The 21,181-nt window shown below is 37.5% G+C and overlaps 1 protein-coding gene across 2 annotated transcripts in view; it reads right to left on the bottom strand.

Moving 5' to 3' along the window:
• Positions 1–21,181, bottom strand: part of LSAMP (limbic system associated membrane protein) — a 656,844-nt gene that overhangs the window by 218,709 nt on the left and 416,954 nt on the right. For both annotated transcript variants that reach the window (XM_035000116.1, XM_035000115.1), the window contains exon 3: positions 18,253–18,378. In XM_035000116.1, the coding sequence (XP_034856007.1) occupies positions 18,253–18,378 (126 nt within the window). The remainder of the gene's footprint in view (positions 1–18,252; positions 18,379–21,181) is intronic.

Raw genomic sequence — 21,181 nt, 5'->3', positions numbered from 1 at the left:
GCACTTAATCGTAACCACGAGACCTTCTTTTATCTCTCATCCTATCAATCTCTAGGAAATTTCAAGGGAAATACTGAAAATGAGTACATTTTAATTCTGAAGCAGGCAATATTCCCAAAGCTGTAGTTTAACAGACATAGTTGAGGCACTGGATCATAATAAATGATAGTTTATCTGATGTTCATCACCTGGAAATGTTACCACTAGCAGGCGCTTCAATGGTACAATGATAATTGATGATCACAAAGATTACCCTGAGGCAGTGCTTTGTGGATCACTTTAAAAAGAAAAAAAGGAAAAGAAAAAAGAAAGAAGTTTCCTTTAGTATATTTTTATATTATATTTTATCAAAATACAATTCTTTGAATATTAGCCACCAGTAATAAAATATGTGATGATACATTGATCAGAGCATTTCAATTACCCATAATGCCAAAACAAGTAATTCTGTACAGACATGTTCAGTATCTTATTTTCCCCCAAAACAGTTCAAACTAATTTTACATATATGTCTGTCTATGAACAACGGCAAAGGGTCACTCCTTGTATTAGTTTCCCATTACTGCTTAACTAACTGCTACAAATTTAGTGGCTTAAAACAATAAGGTGGAAAATCCAAAATGGGTCTCACAGGGCTTAAAATTGAACTGTCAGCACAGCTGCATTCCTTCTGGAGGTGTTAGGTGAGAATCAGTTTCCTTGCCTTTTTCCAGCTTCTGGAAGCTGCCTGCCTTCTCTGGCCCGTGGCCCCTCCTCTATCTTCAAGCAGGCAGTGTGGCATCTCCAAATCTCTCTTGGATTGTAACCCCTGCTTTTGTGATCATATCTCCTACCTCACTCTGATCCTTTGCCTTCCACTGATAAGGACATTTGTGATTATATTGGGCTCACCCAGATAATCCAGAATACTCTCCCCATCTCCAAAATCTTAATTTAATCACATCTGCAAAATTCCTTTTGCCACATAGGGTAGCATATTCACAGGTTCTGGAGATCAGAATGTAAACACCTCATGGGAATATTATTCTGCCTACCACACTTCCTAAACAAAAACTCATGCATCATAATGTTCTCCTCCTCTGACTTTTCTTGTTGGCTTCCAATATCTGGAAGCAATGGTCCCTTTTCATATATGAGGAGTAGGGTGATCCTGAAATGAAAACTGAAGTTCATGAGATTGAAGAAAGTAACTTCATACAGAGCCTCTACTAATATTGAACCAAGGGGTCCAGGCCAGCAAGAGAAGGGCTAAGCTGACAATTGCTGCACCATGTGTACTTATGCACCAATGATGGGAGTTACTTAAACTTCTGTTTCCTAAAGCTTTGACTTAGGGTATTAGAACAGCTTGAAGTTAGAGCATAAAAGGAAGAAAGAAAATGATGGAGAATATTTTCCTGGTGCCAGACAGTGGAGAACACAAAAGGAGATTAGGAAGGAGAAATGAGGAGGCAGAAAGCCAAGCCGAAAGAAACTTTGGATGCCATCTGACAGGCCTTTTGAATGTGTAGGTTTGGCTGCCTGCCCAGCTACACCATGCACCTTATTTCCCTCTGCACTTTGTTACAGAAACAGGAAAGCATCCCTTGGAAAAAAACATCCCAGTGCACCCAGAGGATAAGGGAAAGTATGACTGAGCTTAGGAAAGAGACACTAGCCAAGGGCTACTGGAAGTTACCCCTATGTGGACAAGATGTTCAGATAGGAAGAAAGTTCACACAGGTCGAGCCAGATGGCCCTTCTATTTCTCAGCTGTAGACAAATGTTCTCTCTGCTAACCTTTTACCCCAAACTCACACTGAATGCTTGCCTCTGAATTATGTTGGGTATTTCTTTTTTACCTCAAATTTGGGTATTTCGTAAGCCCTGCTATTTGCAAAACCATTAGGGTTTAAATAGGACACCTGACAGATCTATTATAAGCGATGTTTGAAGGAACAAGGTCCATCATTTCACTGTGTTCAGGCCCAGTTAAAGCATGCAAAAATTCCTTTACAGCTAAAGCACTGGGGTGAAGGAAAGATGAAAATGTGTCATTGTTAGCTGGCCATTTTGTTGGGGGGGTGAGCCTCTTTAGAGCAGGGTCACTTACAGATTGGTGCCTTTGCACACAGACCACACTTTTTCCCATTTTTCAGTGGAACAGCAATAACAGTAGCTATTTTTATTAAGAGCTTAATAGGTCAGGTACTGTGGGAAGTGCTTCATGAACACTGTCTCTTTAATTCCCACAACAATAACGGGAAAGTTTTATTCCCCACCCCCACTTTGTAGATCATTATGTGGCTGAAGGAAGACGTTTTGCCATGGTCACACAGTTAGCAAATCATATCTAGAACTCCAAACCAGGTTGGCCTACTTCCTAATTTTATCCTCTTAGCAATGTGTACTTCTTTTATGTTTTTCTATAAAAATCTTGGTCTTTATAGGCAAACTCAGAGAACTGTGAAGTATATAAAATCTCTTCAGCTCACTTGATAATAAAGGCAAGATCTAATTACATTTGATTTGAATATGGCAATACCTGGAGCTTCCCACACTTTGCCTTTCAAAAGTCATTTGGGTTTGTTCCGCTTGAATCTCATTATTCTCTAAGTTATTTTTTTCTTTTCAGAGCAGATTGTAGTAAGTTGAATGGTGGCCCCCAAGAAAATTTGTCCAAACCCTAACCCCCAGAACCAATAAGTGTGAACTTATCCAGAAAAAGAATCTTTGCAGAGGTATTTAATTTAAGGATCTTGAAATGAGATCATCCTGGATTTAGGGTGAAACTTAAATCCAGTGACTGGCGACCTTATAAGAGAATGGAAAGGGAGAGCTGAGACACCTGGACACAAAGACATGCAGGGAAAGACCATGTGAGGACACAGACAGAGATTGAAGCTATGCTGCCACAAGCCAAGGAATGCCAGGAACCACGAGAAGCTGGGAGAGGCAAGGAAGGATCCTTCCCTAGAGCCTTCAGAGAGATTGTTGCCCTTTTGGCATCCTGATTACACTTCTAGCCTCCAGAACAATGATAGAAATACTCTTCTGTTCTTTTAAGCCACTATGCTGGTGATAATTTGCTGTGGCAGCCCTAGAAAACTAATACATAGATGTATTTTAATGGTTCAGGTATCAGAATAGTTTGATGAACATTACTAGGGAAAACTGCATGATTTGTGACTACAACTGGGTCATATGAATGCAGGTTTGTACCTTAGTTTCTTACTGATATAAACTGAGAAACCCCAAAGTATTGAAATATTTATTTTTAAAAGTCTAAAAGGTACAATGATATCAAATTCACACAAATAATATAAGCAAATGTGTATACATACATGTATAAATGTAAGAATAAATGTATAAGTAATCTTTATATCACTTGTTACATGTTTGATTGGTTTCCTATGAAAGGCCAACAGGGGGACAAATTCTTACAAATGGCCCGGCAATGGTCTCAGGCCCAGTTCTTAATTTGTAAATGATTGCCTCTGGGCTTGGGTTGGGAATGGGTTCTGAAGATTCATGGAATTATTCATGGATGATTGGCCAGTAGCTGCAATAAAAATTGGCAATTACAAATGCAGGATGTTAACATGACTGGCAGGTAGGCATTCCATCACTGACAATGGTAGTTCATATTTGTAAGGTTATTACTAGTGGTGGCAGAAGTAGCAGTAATAATAGTAACAGTAAAGGTACATGTGGTGAGAAAAGACCTGAATAATCATTTTTGTTTATACAAATCTCATGGAACTCACTCATAGAAACTCCAAAGAAAGATAAGGAATGAGCTCCTTATCTTGGTGTTTTGGTAGATATTGAGAATCTGTTCAAACTCAGAAAGGTACCACCTTAAGCAGCTGAGATCCCAAATGGATTTCTGGATCTGCTAAAACAACTCTTAGCCTATCTCTGTAAGAGGATTCTATTAGGATCAGGTCAGAAGTGAGGTGTGGTGGTTACAGGCTGGCCATGGTAAAGCAGCCCTTCATACCTCCTGTAGTCACCCAATCACCCACCCTTAGACAGCCTGGTAAAATAAGATTATGGGTTACTGCTGCTACCAGACATTTTCTTGGCAGAACCACACCATGGACAAGAAACAGACCCGAGTGAGGAATCCCCATACATTCTCTCTTTTTTTTTTTCCCCATACATTCTTAAAGGCTTAGCACATTAGCCTCAGCACAGCCCCTGATCCACTCTGACACCCAGCAACCGAGTCAGCCTCCTGTGGGGACCTTAGAGTGCTTAAATGTTCTGGGGGAATCACCTCTTCCAGCAACAGAACTGCCATTGGTAGAGAGTTACAGCTGCTCACACTATTAAAACAAATTTTCCTGTCAGCCTGGCCTGGGGGTGTTATAGGGATAACTGAATGGGGCATGCTTTGCGTCTCCTACTGGTTCTCTGGCATTATGGAGAAGACACCTTGACAGGACATTTGGATTCAGGGAGGGGAGCAAGCAGTAGAGTAGTAATGTCATTCCCATTTGGTCTCTGGATGAGGGCTGCATATCCTAAGTTTAAGAGAGGATTTAATGCTGGGATCTATCCAGTCTTAAAGAAATGTGACAACAGAGCCATGGCAAGTCTCCGGCACTCAGGAGCTCAGAGAAAGACAAGTAAGCCAGGAGCCCAGGTGGTCAGCAATGTGAGAACAGATACTACATGCTATGGACTGACTAGTGTTTCCCCCAAATTCTTATTTGAAGCCCTAACCCCCAATGTGATGATATTTGGAAATGGGGTCTTTGGGAAGTAATTAGGTGTTGCTGAGGTCATGACGGTGGGGCCCTCTTGGTGGGACTAGGGCCCTTATAATAAGAGACACCAAAGAGTCTACTTGCTCTCCCTCTCTGTGGGAAGAGATCTGGTGAGAACACAGGGAAATGCTGGCCATCAACTATCTAGGAAGAGAGCTCCCACCAGAACCTGACCATGTTGTCCCTGAATCATGGACTTCTAACATCCAGAATTGTGAGAAACTAAATCTCTGTTGTTTAAGCACTTTTGTTATGGCAGCCTAAGCTGACTAATACACTATAGTGACAGTTAAAAAAAAAAATAAGTGGCCTTATTTAACTATTTTAAGTAAGTGAGCTTATAAGAGTCATTACAGGTATGACGAGCATAGTTAGTCATCAAATTAATTACTTTGCTAGAAAATAAACGATGTCCACCTCTTCTCTCTTCAAGGAACCAGATGAATTCATCTATCTTCTCCCAGATGGCTACTAAAGTATGCTGTCTAAATTCCAGAGTTACCCAAAAAATTGCCCATCTCTGTATCCATACCAAGTGACTCTAAGCTATGGGCAAGCCAGGTCCTCAGTACCATATGTTATATTTAGAATACTTTTGTTCTAAGGTGAAATTTTGGAATTTGTAATTTATTGCAATTTGAAGAAATTTTCCCATGGCTAGTTCACTCACTCTATCCATCTATCTATCATCTAGCTAGCTAGCTAGCTAGCTGTCATCTATCTATCATCTATCTATCTATCATCTATCTATCATCTATCTATCTATCTATCATCTATCATCTATCTATCATCTATCTATCATCTATCTATCTATCTATCTATCTATCTATCTATCTATCTATCTATCATCTATCAATCATCTATCTATCATCTATCTATTTATCATCATCTATCAGGTGGGAGGAATTTTTAAAAATGCAAAGTATCTCCTAGATTGCTTTATGAAGACTAACTTTCAGTAACTATTTTCCTGTCTGCCTTTCAAATCTCTCATTCCCTGATCTGGACCTATCTTTCCACAGTCAAAATAGCATAAAGCCTCAGTGACCAGGCCCCAAAAATATTAAAAAAAAAAAAAAGGACTGATGTCATTCAAAGACTGACATTTCCGTTTTTATTACTAGAATACCTTGAAGAATTATATCTGATTTGCATTGATATTTGCCAACTGAATTATTCAAGTTGTTTTTTTTCCCCTTTTCTCTTCTCTTCATCAGATTTTAACACTTTAGTCAACTGCAGTCTAAGTCACAATTTAACACTCATATGATTTCACAGAGTGTTCTGGGATTACTTGAGAAAAATACCTGATTTGATCCATAAAATGAAGGTAGGAGGATGAAGACATAGGAAGCAAATGGCCAGGTGGTTTTTGTAAAGGAGTCTGCTTCTCTCTAATGTTTCTTAAATGACATGGGGTCATTTTACTGGCATGTCTTCTGTAGGCAGAGCCACTGCATTTGAGTTACCTATTGAGGTTTCTTTGTTTTCTTAGAATTAACTGCAGTCTCAGTGTACTGGGAGACTTGAAAATGAGTATTAGAGAAGGATGAGGACTTCAGAACTGTGTGCACATTTTAAGTGATATGTTAGCCTCAAATATCATTAGACTGTAGATGGAAAAAGACAAAGTAGGGATTTCTGTACAGTTGTTGCTTCTAAACCTCTTCATCTAAAGTGATAAAAATTCTAACCACAGAGATGTGATAGTGCTTTTATATATCAAATAGTTTTAAACATACATACCACACATGCCACACCCACACACCCCAGGTCATCAAAACATTTTCTATTGATTTATTATTATACAGAAAGAATCTCAAGTGTTCCTATGCTCATGCTTGGTAAAAATAGCACACAATCCTGACTATCTCAAAAGAAGTTTTTTTTAGGGTAGGGGTTCTCTAAATTTATTGTGCATCAGAATCACCTGGAGGGCTTGTTACGCTACAAATCATGGGGCTTAGAGTTTCTGACTCATGTAGATCTGGTGTTGGGGTCTGATAATTTGCAGTTCTAACAAGTTCCTAGGTGATGCTGACGCTGCTGGTTTAGGGAACACACTCCAAGAACCACTACTTTACACTATCTAAAGACTCTGGTTTTATTACTTATTTTGGTCAAATGAAGAGCTTTATAGTCTTGCAGTTAGTCCTTTCTACTACCCAAATAGTAACAAAAATGACTACTGTAATTAAAGTCCATCTTTTGCCTTGCAGAATCTAAGATAATAGTAATAACAGCACCTGAATAATGCTTTATCATTAATAAATCATTTTCATATACATTATATCACTGGAGACAACACAGGAATCCTGGCAGTGAGCAGGCATTATATTCATATTTTATGGATGAAAATCAGAGAGCTTAAAGGACTTACCCCAAAACCCCCCAAAAAGGTAAATGGTAGAGAACAGAGAATTGAACCTGGGTTTTCTTGCTCTAAACTCTGTATTCTACCAACTTACTCTTTCTCTTAATTGCTTACATTTGTGGAGAGCCTTACACTTTTCAAACTATTTACATATTCATTATCTCATTTGATCCCTCAGAGCAAGAACGTGAGGCAGGTAGGGCACATAATATTGTCTACATTTTGCAGATAAAGCCATTATAAAAGATGATGAGAAAAGTGGTTCCTGTCATTCAGGCAGTATTTCTTCATCTGCTAGGCTAAATTTTCCTGCAATATTTAGCAGCATCTGATAGAATAGGTAAAGCATTAGATACTCTCCTTTCCAAGTGATAAATATTCAATGGTTCAATATTGTAACCCTACCCTCGCCCCTACACCATTTTTTTTTCTGGTTTCTTGGTAGAAATACATTTGGAGGGAAGGGAGAAAGGCGTGAAGTTTAGGGTTACTAGTTAGCAGGAAAGTGGGCAAAGTTCTTTCATTTCTACACTTTAAGTTCCTAGGAAAGTAGCTTTCTCTGCATACAAAGAAAGACTCTTCACCCCTACCTAGTCCAGGGCTTCTCAAAGTTGAATGTGCATACAAACCACCAGGGGATCTTGGTAAAATGTAGACTCTGATTCAGTGGGTCTGGAATGGGTTCCAATATTCTGCATTTCTATAAAGCTCCAAGGTGATGCAAATTCTGTTGCTTATGGTCCAACCTTGATAGGCAAGGATCAATCTTATTTCTCAAAACTACAATGATTTTTATTATTCTCTGAATCATTTCTGGGTTTCTGGGGGTGGAACGGAGAAATTAAAATATAAAACACTGTAACAATATTTGTGTACATTGTGGGACTTACTTAGGTTTCTCTGTGCTAAGCTATTTATATATCCCGCTATCTTCCAACCTATTCTGATCTCTTGAGAGATCCAAGATGATGCTTAAAATGTGGTCCATGTACTTGCAGCACCCATATTACACCTGGGTGTTTGTTAGAAAGGCAGAATTTCAGGCCCCATCCCAGGCCCAGTGAATCAGAATTTGCATTTTAACAAGATCCTCCAGATGACTTTCCAGCACAATAAAGTTGGAGAAACACTCCTTTAGATCTTGCCCTCCTGGGCTTACAAAGTCATCATTCTGCTGGTCACCGGACTCACCGGAAGGCTTTATTCCCACAGAATCCCAGAATTTCACCAAAAGAGATGCTTTATGTGTGGGCTGAACCAGGGAATCTGTAATTTTAAAAACTTTTGTCTCCAGGTAATTCTGATGATTAACCAGGTTTGGAAATCCAGTTGATTTCTAATAGTGGAGATGAAAATTATGCCACAGGTGGCTACTCCTGTAAGGGATGGTTTATAACAATGAATCATAGGAGGTATTTTAAAACTCACAGCTCTGCAGTGGAGGATCCTTTTTCAGGTTGACTCAACCTGTTCTCTACTATTTTCTACTATCAAAACTAGGGTAGGCCTGAACTCCTGTCATCAAACTCCCAACCCCCACTATAGCACTAGTTCACTATATATATGTATACATATATATAGTTAACTACACACACACACACACACACACACTAGTTCACTATATATAGCACTAGTTCACTATATATAGCACTAGTTCACTATATATAATTCTTTCCCAGATACAGAAATCTGCAGTAGACATTTCACAGTATCCTACGGAAAGAAAACTGTCCCATATATTTGAGATGCATATGATATAGTAAAGCAAAACTATAGTTTATGAACATTCTGTTCTTAAAATCTAAACTGTAAGTAGTTTCTAATACAGAGTCTGACTTTTATCTGGAAAAAGTAATTCATTAATTCATTCAATAAGTATTTAGTTAATGCTTATTGTGCCAGGCACTATAATGAGAACTAAGGATATGTAGGGGTCTGATTTCATGAGGAAAATAGACAGTAAAAAAGTAAACAAATGTTTAAGACAATTACTCTGTGTGATAACTGCTCAGAAGGAAATGAACAATTGCTGAAAATAATTGGGTGATATAGAAACCCTTCAAGGATCTGATACGAAAATTTGAAGATTTCAGAGCATTCTATGGAGCCTAGTGAATAACAAGAGTCAGAAGCAGATCAGAACATCGAGACAACACAGGGAAAAAAAGGATATGAATAGGACCTAGACAGAGAACTTTCTTGAAATTTCCAAAATCTTCTCAGTAAGAAATTAATAAAACTATTAGATAGCTTTAGTTCTATAATTCTATTGTATTCTTTGAAGTTTGTTTTCCATTCATTCATGCTTTAATCACTTATTAATGTGTATTTAGTTTACACTTCATGCTGTGCGTTATTTCCCAATAATACTGTTTTTATTTTTTAATTTTATTTATTTATTTTTATTATGTTACATTAATCACCATACATTACATCATTAGTTTTTGATGTAGTGTTCCATGATTCATTGTTTGCGTATAACACCCAGTACTCCATTCAGTATGTGCCCTCTTTAATACCCATCACCAGGCTAACCCATCCCACCCCCCCCTCCCCTCTAGAACCCTCAGTTTGTTTCTCAGAGTCCATAGTCTCTCATGGTTCATCTCCCCGTCCGATTTCCCCCCCTTCATTTTTCCCTTCCTGCTATCTTCTTTTTTTTTCAACATATAATGTATTATTTGTTTCAGAGGTACAGGTCTGTGATTCAACAGTCTTACACAATTCACACTGCTCACCATAACACATACCCTCCCCAATGTCTATCACCCAGGCACCCCATCCCTCCCACCCCCCACCACTCCAGCAACCCTTTTAAAAGCCCTTACCTAAATAACTCAATTAATTGATTGACTGGTTGAGTACAATGTGCTAAGAATACCCATATGAGTAGGACATAGTTTCTGCATTTTTACAGGTCTTATAATCTATAGATTACACATAATTAAAACGTAATTTTGTTAGTTCTATTGTATGGCTTCTAGGAGGAAGTGTCATTTTGAAGATCTTGCAAGAAGTTATGTTGGCAAAATTATGATATAGATGGAAATCATGTTTTAGGACAAAAAAACAGGATGTGTGAAGGCTCAAAAGCATGGGGACAAGGCATATTCTTGAAATATAAGTAGTATAATTTACTCAGTGCATAAAGCTGAGTGGTTAGGGGTTTATGCATAGGAGAAGAAGTTGAATGAAGGGCTTTAAGGCCATATGAAGTAGTTTGAACTTTATCCCAAAGGCATTGGAAAATTGGGAAATTAGTCAGGGTTTGACCAATTTTATATTAAGAAATAGTGTTTTTGTAGGAGAGGGAAATACCTAGTAGCAAGGGGTTCAACTGGAGAACTACTGAAATACAGGTGAGAAAAATGTTGGTGTACCAACATCATGACGATGGGGAAAGAGGAATAGACTGATAGCCAGTAAGGATGTAGAATCAAGACAATGTATCAAATGAGTTATTGATGGGGAAAAGGAAGCAAAAGAGGCTAGGATCACTATCAAGTTTCTGGCTTAGACGATTTGTATCTCCTCCCTTTACAATCTCTTGGAACTTGTCCTCTAACCCTTGCTTCTGACCACCTTGGGTAAATGCCTTGATTCATGGGACCCAGGATGGCCCATCTTAGCAAGGACTAAATCAGTCCTACTCTGGCATCTCCTGAAGGATCTTAGGATAGACCCTAGCTGACATCCACAGTCAAGATTCCAAAGTTATTTGTGGTGGTTCACAGAGTTATACAACCTAGCCTGACTTTTTCTTGTATAAGTAAGCCTTATCAAATACAATGTGAGTCTTATTGTCTCCTCTTCTATAGCAGTTCGTTTGGCTCTCAGGTAAACCAACCTGCACTTGTCTTGATGAATTTCATTGTACTAATATCTGTCCATTGCAACAATTCTATGATTACTTTGACCTTTTTAATATGCTTCTCCAAAAAAGCTCTATAATTTACCGCTTTCTTTTTGTTTTGTTTTTATTGTGCAGCCCTTCTGTTATGTTCAATGGCTTGCTCCTGAACACTGCCGATCATTTTTTTTTTTTTTTTTGGTGTAATAGTCTAATTATCGCCTAGAACACCAATTTTGTAAAAAAAATAATAAGCATTGGAATTTACAACCTATAGGTTCTATATAGCTACAGTAAATAAGGTATTTGCTGTTAAACAGCCAGACTCTGAGACTGCCCCGTAGGAGAATGAACACATTGATAAGGCATGCTAGAAAATCTTGCCCTAATAATATGTTGTCATCATGCCCTTTTGAAAAAAGGAACACCTCAAGTGGGTACGTTGATGCAATATAATGTAACATAATTTGAGACATAAAATACTAAGATTAGTTTTGATGAGAGAGAGCATTTAAAAAATCTCCCTGGTTGTTGTATGGGATGGATAAAGATGACATTGGGTTGTTTTCAATCAAATTATCAGTCTCCCCCCAAATTATCACTATATAAAGCTGATATATGGATAACTAATAATAAAAATAAATAAAAATAGTATCAATACTATCTAATACTGTATTAAGAACTTTACCTTAATTCTCATGATAACTTTCAACAAATTCTATCTTTATATCTGTTAAATTGTAAAATATAGACTATTTGGAATAATGGCAACACATATTTGAAATGGTGAGATTCTGAGAGATGTGGACTCTGTATTTCTGTTCTCCTAGGTCATGGACAAAGCTTGTAATTAAGCTATATTGTCCCTTCCTAACCCAAGCTTCCAAAATGTCCTGGAGCTCTCAAATCCAAAATAGTACCCCAGGGACACATCTTGGGTGGTTCATTTTTCTTCAGGAAGAGTACCCTGGGCATCTGATGACAAATCTGGGTAGGGTAAGAGTGGGGTACTAAGGTGGCAGGAGAGCATTTGTCCAACACTATCATTTGGTTTATATGGTCAACCATTTGGAACATGTGGTCCAACACATCTGGTTGTGGAGCTCTTCCCATGGCTTGAAGGTTGCAGTGTCAGTTATGGTGAGTCTCTCTAGGATTTTAAGGTTTGGAGGCCAGTGATCATGTTGTTAAATTTTATCGTGTTCATTATCTAAATTACCCAATTGTTTTAAAAAGAAGGCTACTGAAAAAAGAATTTGTATTTACTTGATTAGGTTATTATGGAATCACCTGTATAGGCAAAGACTATGTTTCTGACTTAAATTTAAGATATTCACACACATAAATAACTGCCTATATGCCTGCTACATTGGGAACATGTATATATCCCAGTATGTATTGTGGTGTATACACTAGTATATATTACTTTGTATATTTAAAACGAATGCACAAGTAAGATACTGAAAAGAAGATATAGCAAGATAACTTTTTATTTTTTCCACTCTTTGAAAGCGAAAACAGGAATATTTTAAAAAATAAAAATAAATAATATGTGCTTAAAGAATAAAAGGTTAGTATTAAAAAAAACACTAACATCATGGTTTCACATAAAGATGCTTGCCTGTATTCCTAAAAATGCTCTCTTCTCTGCCTAGGATACTTTTCACTCTCTTTTTTTTCTTGGCCAGGTCATATTCATCCTTAAGGTCTCAGCATAAGCTCCCCTCAGGGGAGCTTTGCTGGCCTTGCAGATTTTGCTATATGGCCCTGTTTTATGGTCTTATTGAATGCTATAATTTTTCTTTATGCTGTATAAATCTAATTAAGTGGTTATTCATGCAATTTTAGTTCAATGCTCTGCTTTCTTGTTGAACTATAAACTCCATTTGTGCAGGGACCATGTCTATCTTTCTTTTCATTTCGTCCTTTAACAAAGCGAGAATTTATGAATATATATATATCTTTTTGCCAAAAGAACAAACTGGGAGATGGAGATCAAGATTAATCTGAATATTATTCTGTATTGGTGGATGACATATTTTAAAACCCATTCAAGTAAGATATTGAAAAGAAAACAGAGCAAGATTTTTTATTTATTTTTCTGGTTTTTGTAAAAGGAAAATGGAATTTTTTTCAAATGCAAGAAACAAATGAAAACAATCAACATAACAGGTTGAATCATTATTCTTGCTTAAATTATTACCATATGGTCAAGAGCATTTACCTGTAAAGTCACCAGTTTGATTCTTCCACATCCATATATGACCAAGATTAACTCAAAGAACCTTCTGGAAGGTCCATACAAGAAAACTCTAGAGAAAGAATTTCCTCAAACTTGAACTGCAGATCATATGTTCTCTGTGTGGAACATGAAGTCATACTGATTCTAACATGCTAACTAACAATAGCTGATGTTAGTTACCTGCAACACATACCTCTGGAAATCAACTTAAAGAAATTACATTTAAAATTATGTATTTTTCCCAAACCCATGAGAGCCGAGTCTAGGCTACATATATTAATAATTGGTTAATTTATAATATTAGAAGTAAGACAGATAGGCCTTAGCATTAATGGAATTCAAGAGTATCATCAGGCAAGGATTCAAATTTGGAAAAGAACTGAAAGGGAATCTCTGACCAAATGATTAAAACCCAACATCCAATGAGAAATGGGATTCCAGACGCCCAGCAGTCCTCTTAGCTCCTTCCAGAACAATGTTTTCCCACCTACCCTATTAAAACACAAAATAGTTCTCAAGTGATATTTTTATATTTCATATTGATGTCAAATCTAGCTTTTTCCTTGGACAAGAGAATTTTACAGCACCTGCTAAGTTGTTCTCAGCCTAAAGGGCTAAGTCCTCAGTGTGCCTGAGTTTTTCAGGTATAGAAAGCTACTGAGGATGCAAAAAACCTTTGTAGAAACAAGATGCATAGAAACTCCTTCTGTAACCCTGGGCAATCCTGATACTATGTGAGGCACACTTGAGAAAGGGACTTCCTCTGGCATGTGAAAAGAAAGATGGAGAAACAAAGTTAAATGAAGATAGGAGCAGCATTGCTCACAGAAGGGAGATCAAACACTCCATAGAAAATACATGTTACGGTGCAATTGCCCTCTGGGAGTTACAGGATTATGAAAGTCTAACTTAATTAAGGGAGAAAATAGGTCACATTTAACAACCACATATGTGACATATCATTTTGACTATACAGAATAACTGGAGAGAAGAGAAAAATTAAGAAATCAGAAATATAAGAAAAGCAACCATGGAATTCATCAATCTCTTTTCCTCCTAAGTCAGGTGTATGTTTTGATTATGTATATATGAAAAGATTTACCATTATTAAAATTTTCCTCTTTAAAAACTCTTGCAATATATTTGAAAAAATAAATTTCAAATGTCAAAATAGAAACAAAATGGCACAACCAAATTTTTTTTTAAAAACCAAATTAAGAGATAGTAAATATTCTTCTTATAAAAATACACCTTGCACCCTCTTTCCTTTTTCCCCCCTTGTCATCAAATAACAGGTAATCGGGTACGTGTGAACCCTGCATAGAATCTTCCCCCTTTCATGACTCCATGCCCCTGTGGGGTCAAGCTAATTACAGGTACATTTCCTCTGCAAGGCAGTCACACTCTATACTGTTGAAGGCACAATTAATAATTGAACAAAGCTAGCTGGGTGTTTTTGCTCACATGGCCATGGGTTGCAGGCAGTTTTGCTGTCACACAGGGAGCAGAGTCTCCTCCTTGAGTGCCTCCAAGAAAGATTTCATGTTATAGACTGAAAAGGATCACTGCCTGTTTCCAAATTTGGAAAAGAAGGGAAAAAACCCACGTAAGACCAAAAAAAACCCCACAAAACCTCCACGATAAACCTAGTTTCCCTTATAGAACAGTAAAGGCAAATTTTCTCTCCTGTTACCAGGAATGTGATTATGATCAGGTGGTTATTTAGGTCAGATGCGAAAGAGAAGAAAGAATGGGCCTGGGAATTAATACCTTTTGGAAGGCAAATTAGAGTTTGCCCTTGAGTTTGTGAATGCAGCATGGAGCTAGTTTTGCATGTGACAGAATAGAATTTGACCCACAGCGAGGGCCTAGCTAGAGGATTATAGAAGAATAAAGTTCTTTCCCTTGAGATGTATTTAGGAACTTAATGGAAGATATCCCCAGAGCCTCCTGGGGTCATAGATGAGTGCAGAAAATCCTTATCTGTGCCCCAAGCCATAGTCTTGAGCAATGGTCTGTAAACTTTTCTAAAGGGCCAGATAGAAAATATTTTAGGTCTTGTGAGCCAAGCCATCTTTGTTGCAACTACTTACTAAACTCTCCTGTTTTAGAACAAAAGCAGCCATGGACAACACAAAAATGAATAAGTATGGGTGTGTTTCAATAAAACTTTATTTATGGACACTCAAATATGAACATCAAATTTTTTGCATGTCAAAAAATAAAATTCTTCCTTTGATTTTTCCAACCACTTAATCATTTAAGAACCACTTTTAGCTTGTGGGCAGTACAAAAGTGGGACAGGCTGGATTTGGCCCACAGACTGTAGTTTGCTGACCCCCTGGGCTTCCTATTAGAAATCCCTGTGAGTATACTGATTTTTCAAGTTGATTTTGAAGTGTCTGGCATTCTCTGAGTATGTAAATGCTACCTTTACTCTGGAAGATACGGTCTCTTGTTGACTTTAAAACACCATGGATACCAGGTTATTCAGAATTCAAATCAGTTATTCATTATCATTAAAAAGTTAGCTATGGACATCTAAACTCCTAGGTCCAGCCTGGAAAAATCTTGAAACTGTGATTCTATCTTATTATTTTTCTGAACCCAAAGGATAATGAATATATCTTTGGGTACAGGTCATTAATAGCATTTCTCCCTGAAAAAAAAAATAATAAAAAATTAAAAAAACCCAACTACTTAATAGTTAGTAGTATACCAAAAGGAACAGTCTTTTTATTAATTTAATTCATTCCTTGTTTATAAATTGACTATAATCTATCTTCCTTCCTTCTTCCCTTCTTCTCTCTACCACTTGTTCCACAAAAGAAATAAGAGATTATAAATAATATATTTATATAGATGCTTAAATTAATTAGAAAAGGTGAGACAACATAAAAAATAATAGCAAGAAAACAAGAGGAAAGCAAGAGCATAGTCTCTATATGAATTTGATGCCATAAAATGACACAGAGTTTAAATGTTTAAAATCCATTTTATTAACGTGTATTTTATATATGATTTCCTACATTCTTTTACAAATGGGCAATAAATTTGGCTCTAAGGTAATAGTGAATTCCATGGAGTCATAATCATTTATAAAAATTCACTGAGTTCATTCATAAAAAACCAAACCATTGCTTAGAAAAGGGCAGTAGAAATACTGAAAACAGAGGAATTTTCTCAAAAGGTATTTTCAAAAGGAAACTGTAATAAAATTAACAATCTCTCAAAACATTATAGTAAATGCAATGATTTTAAAGGATATTTTTATAACATCTTTAAATATGGGCCAATAGCTTTTATACCAAATAGTCATTCAGTAAAAACAATTCTACATTGGAAAGGAGTAGGTGTGGGATTGGGGGATAATATAATTCCATCCAGGCAGAATGTGCTCTGGATGTTTAATTTAACCCATGGGAAAGGTGTGTGATATCCAGAGGTTCACACTTCAGACAATCTTCCATATGCAATTTTTTTCCATGTGAAGTATAAAACGGCTCTGAGAGGAAATGAGTTTGAGATTGATCTTCCAAATAAGTGCCTCATTTATTGCTCTTATATATTGTCAATAAATGACAAGTTGCATGCATTAAAAATTAGGATGGGTTCTGAGAGACACTCTCTTAAGAAAATAGAAGCCTTTAATAAGAGTAGCTGCCAAAATAAGAGACCATTCTATAGGCTGGTCCAAATTCACCTGAAAAATTAATTTGAGAGCTAACATGACATGAAGGCCCCTATTCTCAACCATAAAATACAGATTTTAAAGATTTTTAAGCAAATGCTACCTTGGCTTTTTAGAAATACTCCAGGATAACTTCCATATATGTCTCACTTTGCATAACAATTTTGTATGGTGTTCATTCCAAAATGACTATATTGTTAATCAAATCTCTAAATCCTTCTATAAGGCAATTTTAAGATAATATCATATATAAATCAATTAAAAATTGAGGGCTATCTACCAAAATAAATGACATTTTATAAGAATAATTGGTCCACAACCTTTCTTTCTGAGAAATCAAATAGCGGGCCTTATTCTTTTTTTTTTTTTTAAAGATTTTATTTATTTATCTGACAGATAGAGAGACAGCGAAAGAGGGAACACAAGCAGGAGGAGTGGGAGAGGGAGAAGCAGGCTTCCCGCGGAGCAGGCAGCCTGATGCGGGGCTCGATCCCAGGACCCTGGGATCATGACCTGAGCCGAAGGCAGATGCTTAACGACTGAGCCACCCAGGCGCCCCATAGCGGGCCTTATTCTACAAAGACTATGCCATTTGTAAAAGCATGGTGTTGCTTATAAGAAAATATAATCTGTAGAGCAGGAGAGCATGTAGGCAGTCAACCCAAGTAATTTGATAACAATATTTAAGTGAAGTTCAAAAAGCAGCAGGGCCTGAGAATTCAGTTATGGTGGCGGTGCTGAGAAGGGGGAAGGGAGGATGCAGAAGACATTCCTGGTAAAGGATTTTCTGACTTGTAATTAATTTGTATCAATAGCTAGGGACCCATCATGAGCTCATGCAGCTTAGTCCATGCCTGATGACCCTCCACAGACCCAGATACCAAGGCCATCAGAAGTCACTAACAATTTTGTATTATTCCTGAAAGGTTTCTTCACAAGGTGCTACATATTAGGAAACTGTAGTTAAAAAGCAAAGCAAACCAAACAAACAAAAAAAAAATACAAAGAACTAGGTAAATTTAATTCATACAAAACACTACTCCAGGACACTCAAGCACAAAACTGGCATACATTTTAGACATAATACTAGGTCATTTAATGCATTTAATTCTTCTGTATTTGTTGCCTTGAGGTGATGTTCTATTTGAAAATGAAATAAGAACTGGTTGTAGACTTTATAGAGATGAACATATTAGCAAAGACCAGGGAGAACCAAGGTAAGTCCTAAGTTGCAATTGTATTAGTGTTTTAATAACCAGATACAGGTTTGCCTTTCTGATCCAAAAGCATGAAGATATCTTAAATGATGTGTGGTATTTTGAAGACTAGGTGGTTGCTTACCAGTTGGCGTAAGGTGTCTCCAGGTGATCACAGGTTCAGGACGGCCATTGGCCATGCAGACCAGGGTTACATTGCTGCCCTCATTCACAGTGACATCCGAAGAGATGTTGGAGATCTTTGGTGGAACTGTAAAGACAAAAGCAAATGGAATATGTAACCATGCCCATAAAACCAGCTTTGCAGCATTGGTCCATGTCACTGGAAATAGCAAATCTTAGCTAAATTCTTTTGTGACTTAAACCATTTGAAGTTTTGTATTAAGAAGCCAGACTGCTGGGCGCCTGGGTGGCTCAGTTGTTAAGCGTCTGCCTTCAGCTCAGGTCATGATCCCAGGGTCCTGGGATCGAGTCCCACATCGGGCTCCCTGCTCGGCGGGAAGCCTGCTTCTCCCTCTCCCACTCCCCTTGCTTGTGTTGCTGCTCTTGCTGTCTCTCTCTCTGTCAAATAAATAAAAAAATCTTTAAAAAAAAAAAAAAAAAAAAGAAGCCAGACTGCTTAGGACCTCCTTACAGACTTGGCAGATAAAAAGCATGGTCTTACTATAAAGAGAATCTCTCCTCTATGACCAAGTAGTGTAGGAATTTCACAGAGGAGTATAATGAAAATGTCTTAGGTCTTTTCTCATTAGGATAGACCTTATCTGGATATTAGAGAGCATTCAGAGTTATATATATTAATACATTTTTCTTATCACTACATGGTATCTATATTTATTTTCTTATGTATATAAAAGGAATACAGTCCAATCTTTCCTCCAAATGCCAGGAAAAGAAAAACACTGTTATTTAGTATGAGTTGAATAATTGTGTTCTTAAGATGTGGTAATACCTGTTTACTTATAATCTAGCCACATAAGGCTACCATCTGTAAATCCTAATAGAAAGGCTCTAAATATCACCTTGCTATGTGACAGACTAGATGATACACTTTAGAGCTTAAAAACTGAATTAATAAGACCTATGTCACAGACATCACAAAAATAATACTATTACTCCTAATACTTTAACCACCACTATTATTTTTTTAAAGATTTTATATTTATTTGAGAGAGAGGGAGTGAGTGTGCGAGCAGGGGGAGGGGTGGGGGGAAGAGGGAGAAGGAGAGAGAATCTCAAGCAGACTTCCTGTTGAGGAGGAACCCCCCTGTGGGACTCAATCTCATGACCCTGAGATCGTGACTTGAGACGAAACCAAGAGTTGGCCACTTAACCTACTGGAGCCACCCAGGTGCCCCTCACTGCCACTATTATTAACAATTTAATAATGGCTAACTTTAGGCACTTACTATATGTAAGATCCTATGTAGAGTACTTTATAAGTATTATATCAGTAACTCCTTATAATAAAGAAATGATATCCTATGAGGATTTTATTTATAGGTGGGAAACTGAGGTATGGATGGAGCAAGGTGAGAAGCAGAAAACAGATTTGAATCCAAGAAGACTCCAGGGCCCACACTCTTAAGCAATACTTAAATGAAGCTTCATCTTCACAATCCAGGCTACCAGATGGCTGAAAATGAAGGAAATTACTTTTTGGTGGTGTGAGAAATGAGTCCCTGAGGGCTAGCTGTTCTGCCGTCTGACTTCCTTCATTAGTGTTCAGGGCGGCAACATTAGATCTCATATTGGTAGGCTTAAGTGGAAAGTGAATTACTCACAAATTTCATCACAGAGGTTATACACTGATTACAAATAGCAGCATTTATGGTTTGACTGTGATTTTCCTTTTCTTTTTTTTTTTCTTAAATCTTAGTTGCTTATACTGTTCCTGAGCAAGTATGTGTCATGGGGAGAGAGGAGAACAAGACAGCATAAAGGAGTTCAATAATAAGACTCATTTTTTCTCACTCTTCCTGCCCTGTAGTGACGAATAAAACAGAAATATTTTCTGCCTGTAGAGACAGCTGTCTGACAACCATATGATTCCTGCAAATCTCTGTTAGGAGACACAAATGGTACTTGGACAACTGACCAGGTCAGAGTGGAGGAAGGAGGAAGTGGGAGGAGGACTCTTGACCTTAGCATCTCTCTTACAATGACATCTTACAGGCTGGTGGGTAGAAACCAGAAATTCTAAATCAAACCCAATGGCAGATATGGAATATAGTTGATTCCTGTTATTTAGCAGTATCTATCTATAGGGCTTCTATTTCCCTTTTTTTAAATTATTTATTGTTATATTAATCACCATACATTACATCATTAGTTTTTGATGTAGTGTTCCATGATTCATTGTTTGTGCATAACACCCAGTGCTCCATGCAGAACATGCCCTTCCCAATACCCATCACCAGGATAACCCATCCTCTGAACCCCCTTCCCTCTAGAACCCTCAGTTTGTTTCTCAGAGTCCATTGTCTCTCATGGTTCATCTCCCCTATGATTTCCCCCCTTCATTGTTCCCCTCCTGCTATCTTCTTCTTTTTTTTTCTTAACATATATTGCATTATTTGTTTCAGAGGTACAGATCTGAGATTCAACAGTCTTGCACAATTCACAACGCTCACCATAGCACATACCCTCCCCAATGTCTATCACCCAGCCACCCCATCCCTCCCACCCCCCACCACTCCAGCAACCCTCAGTTTGTTTCCTGAGATTAAGAATTCCTCATATCAGTGAGGTCATATGATACATGTCTTTCTCTGATTGACTTATTTCGCTCAGCATAACACCCTCCAGTTCCACCCACGTCATTGCAAATGGCAAGGTCTCATTCCTTTTGATGGCTGCATAATATTCCATTGTATATATATACCACTTCTTCTTTCTCCATTCATCTGTCGAGGGACATCTTGGCTGTTTCCACAGTTTGGCTATTGTGGACATTGCTGCTATAAACATCAGCGTGCACGTACCCCTTTGGATCCCTACATTTGTATCTTTGGGGTAAATACCCAGTAGTGCAATTGCTGGGTCATATGGTA

The sequence above is a fragment of the Mirounga leonina genome, unplaced genomic scaffold (assembly GCF_011800145.1).
Source record: "Mirounga leonina isolate KUSES-001 unplaced genomic scaffold, KU_Mleo_1.0 Mir_115, whole genome shotgun sequence".
Taxonomy (NCBI): domain Eukaryota; kingdom Metazoa; phylum Chordata; class Mammalia; order Carnivora; family Phocidae; genus Mirounga; species Mirounga leonina.
Note: the sequence above shows the minus strand (reverse complement) of the source record. Positions and strands in the feature narration are given on the sequence as shown.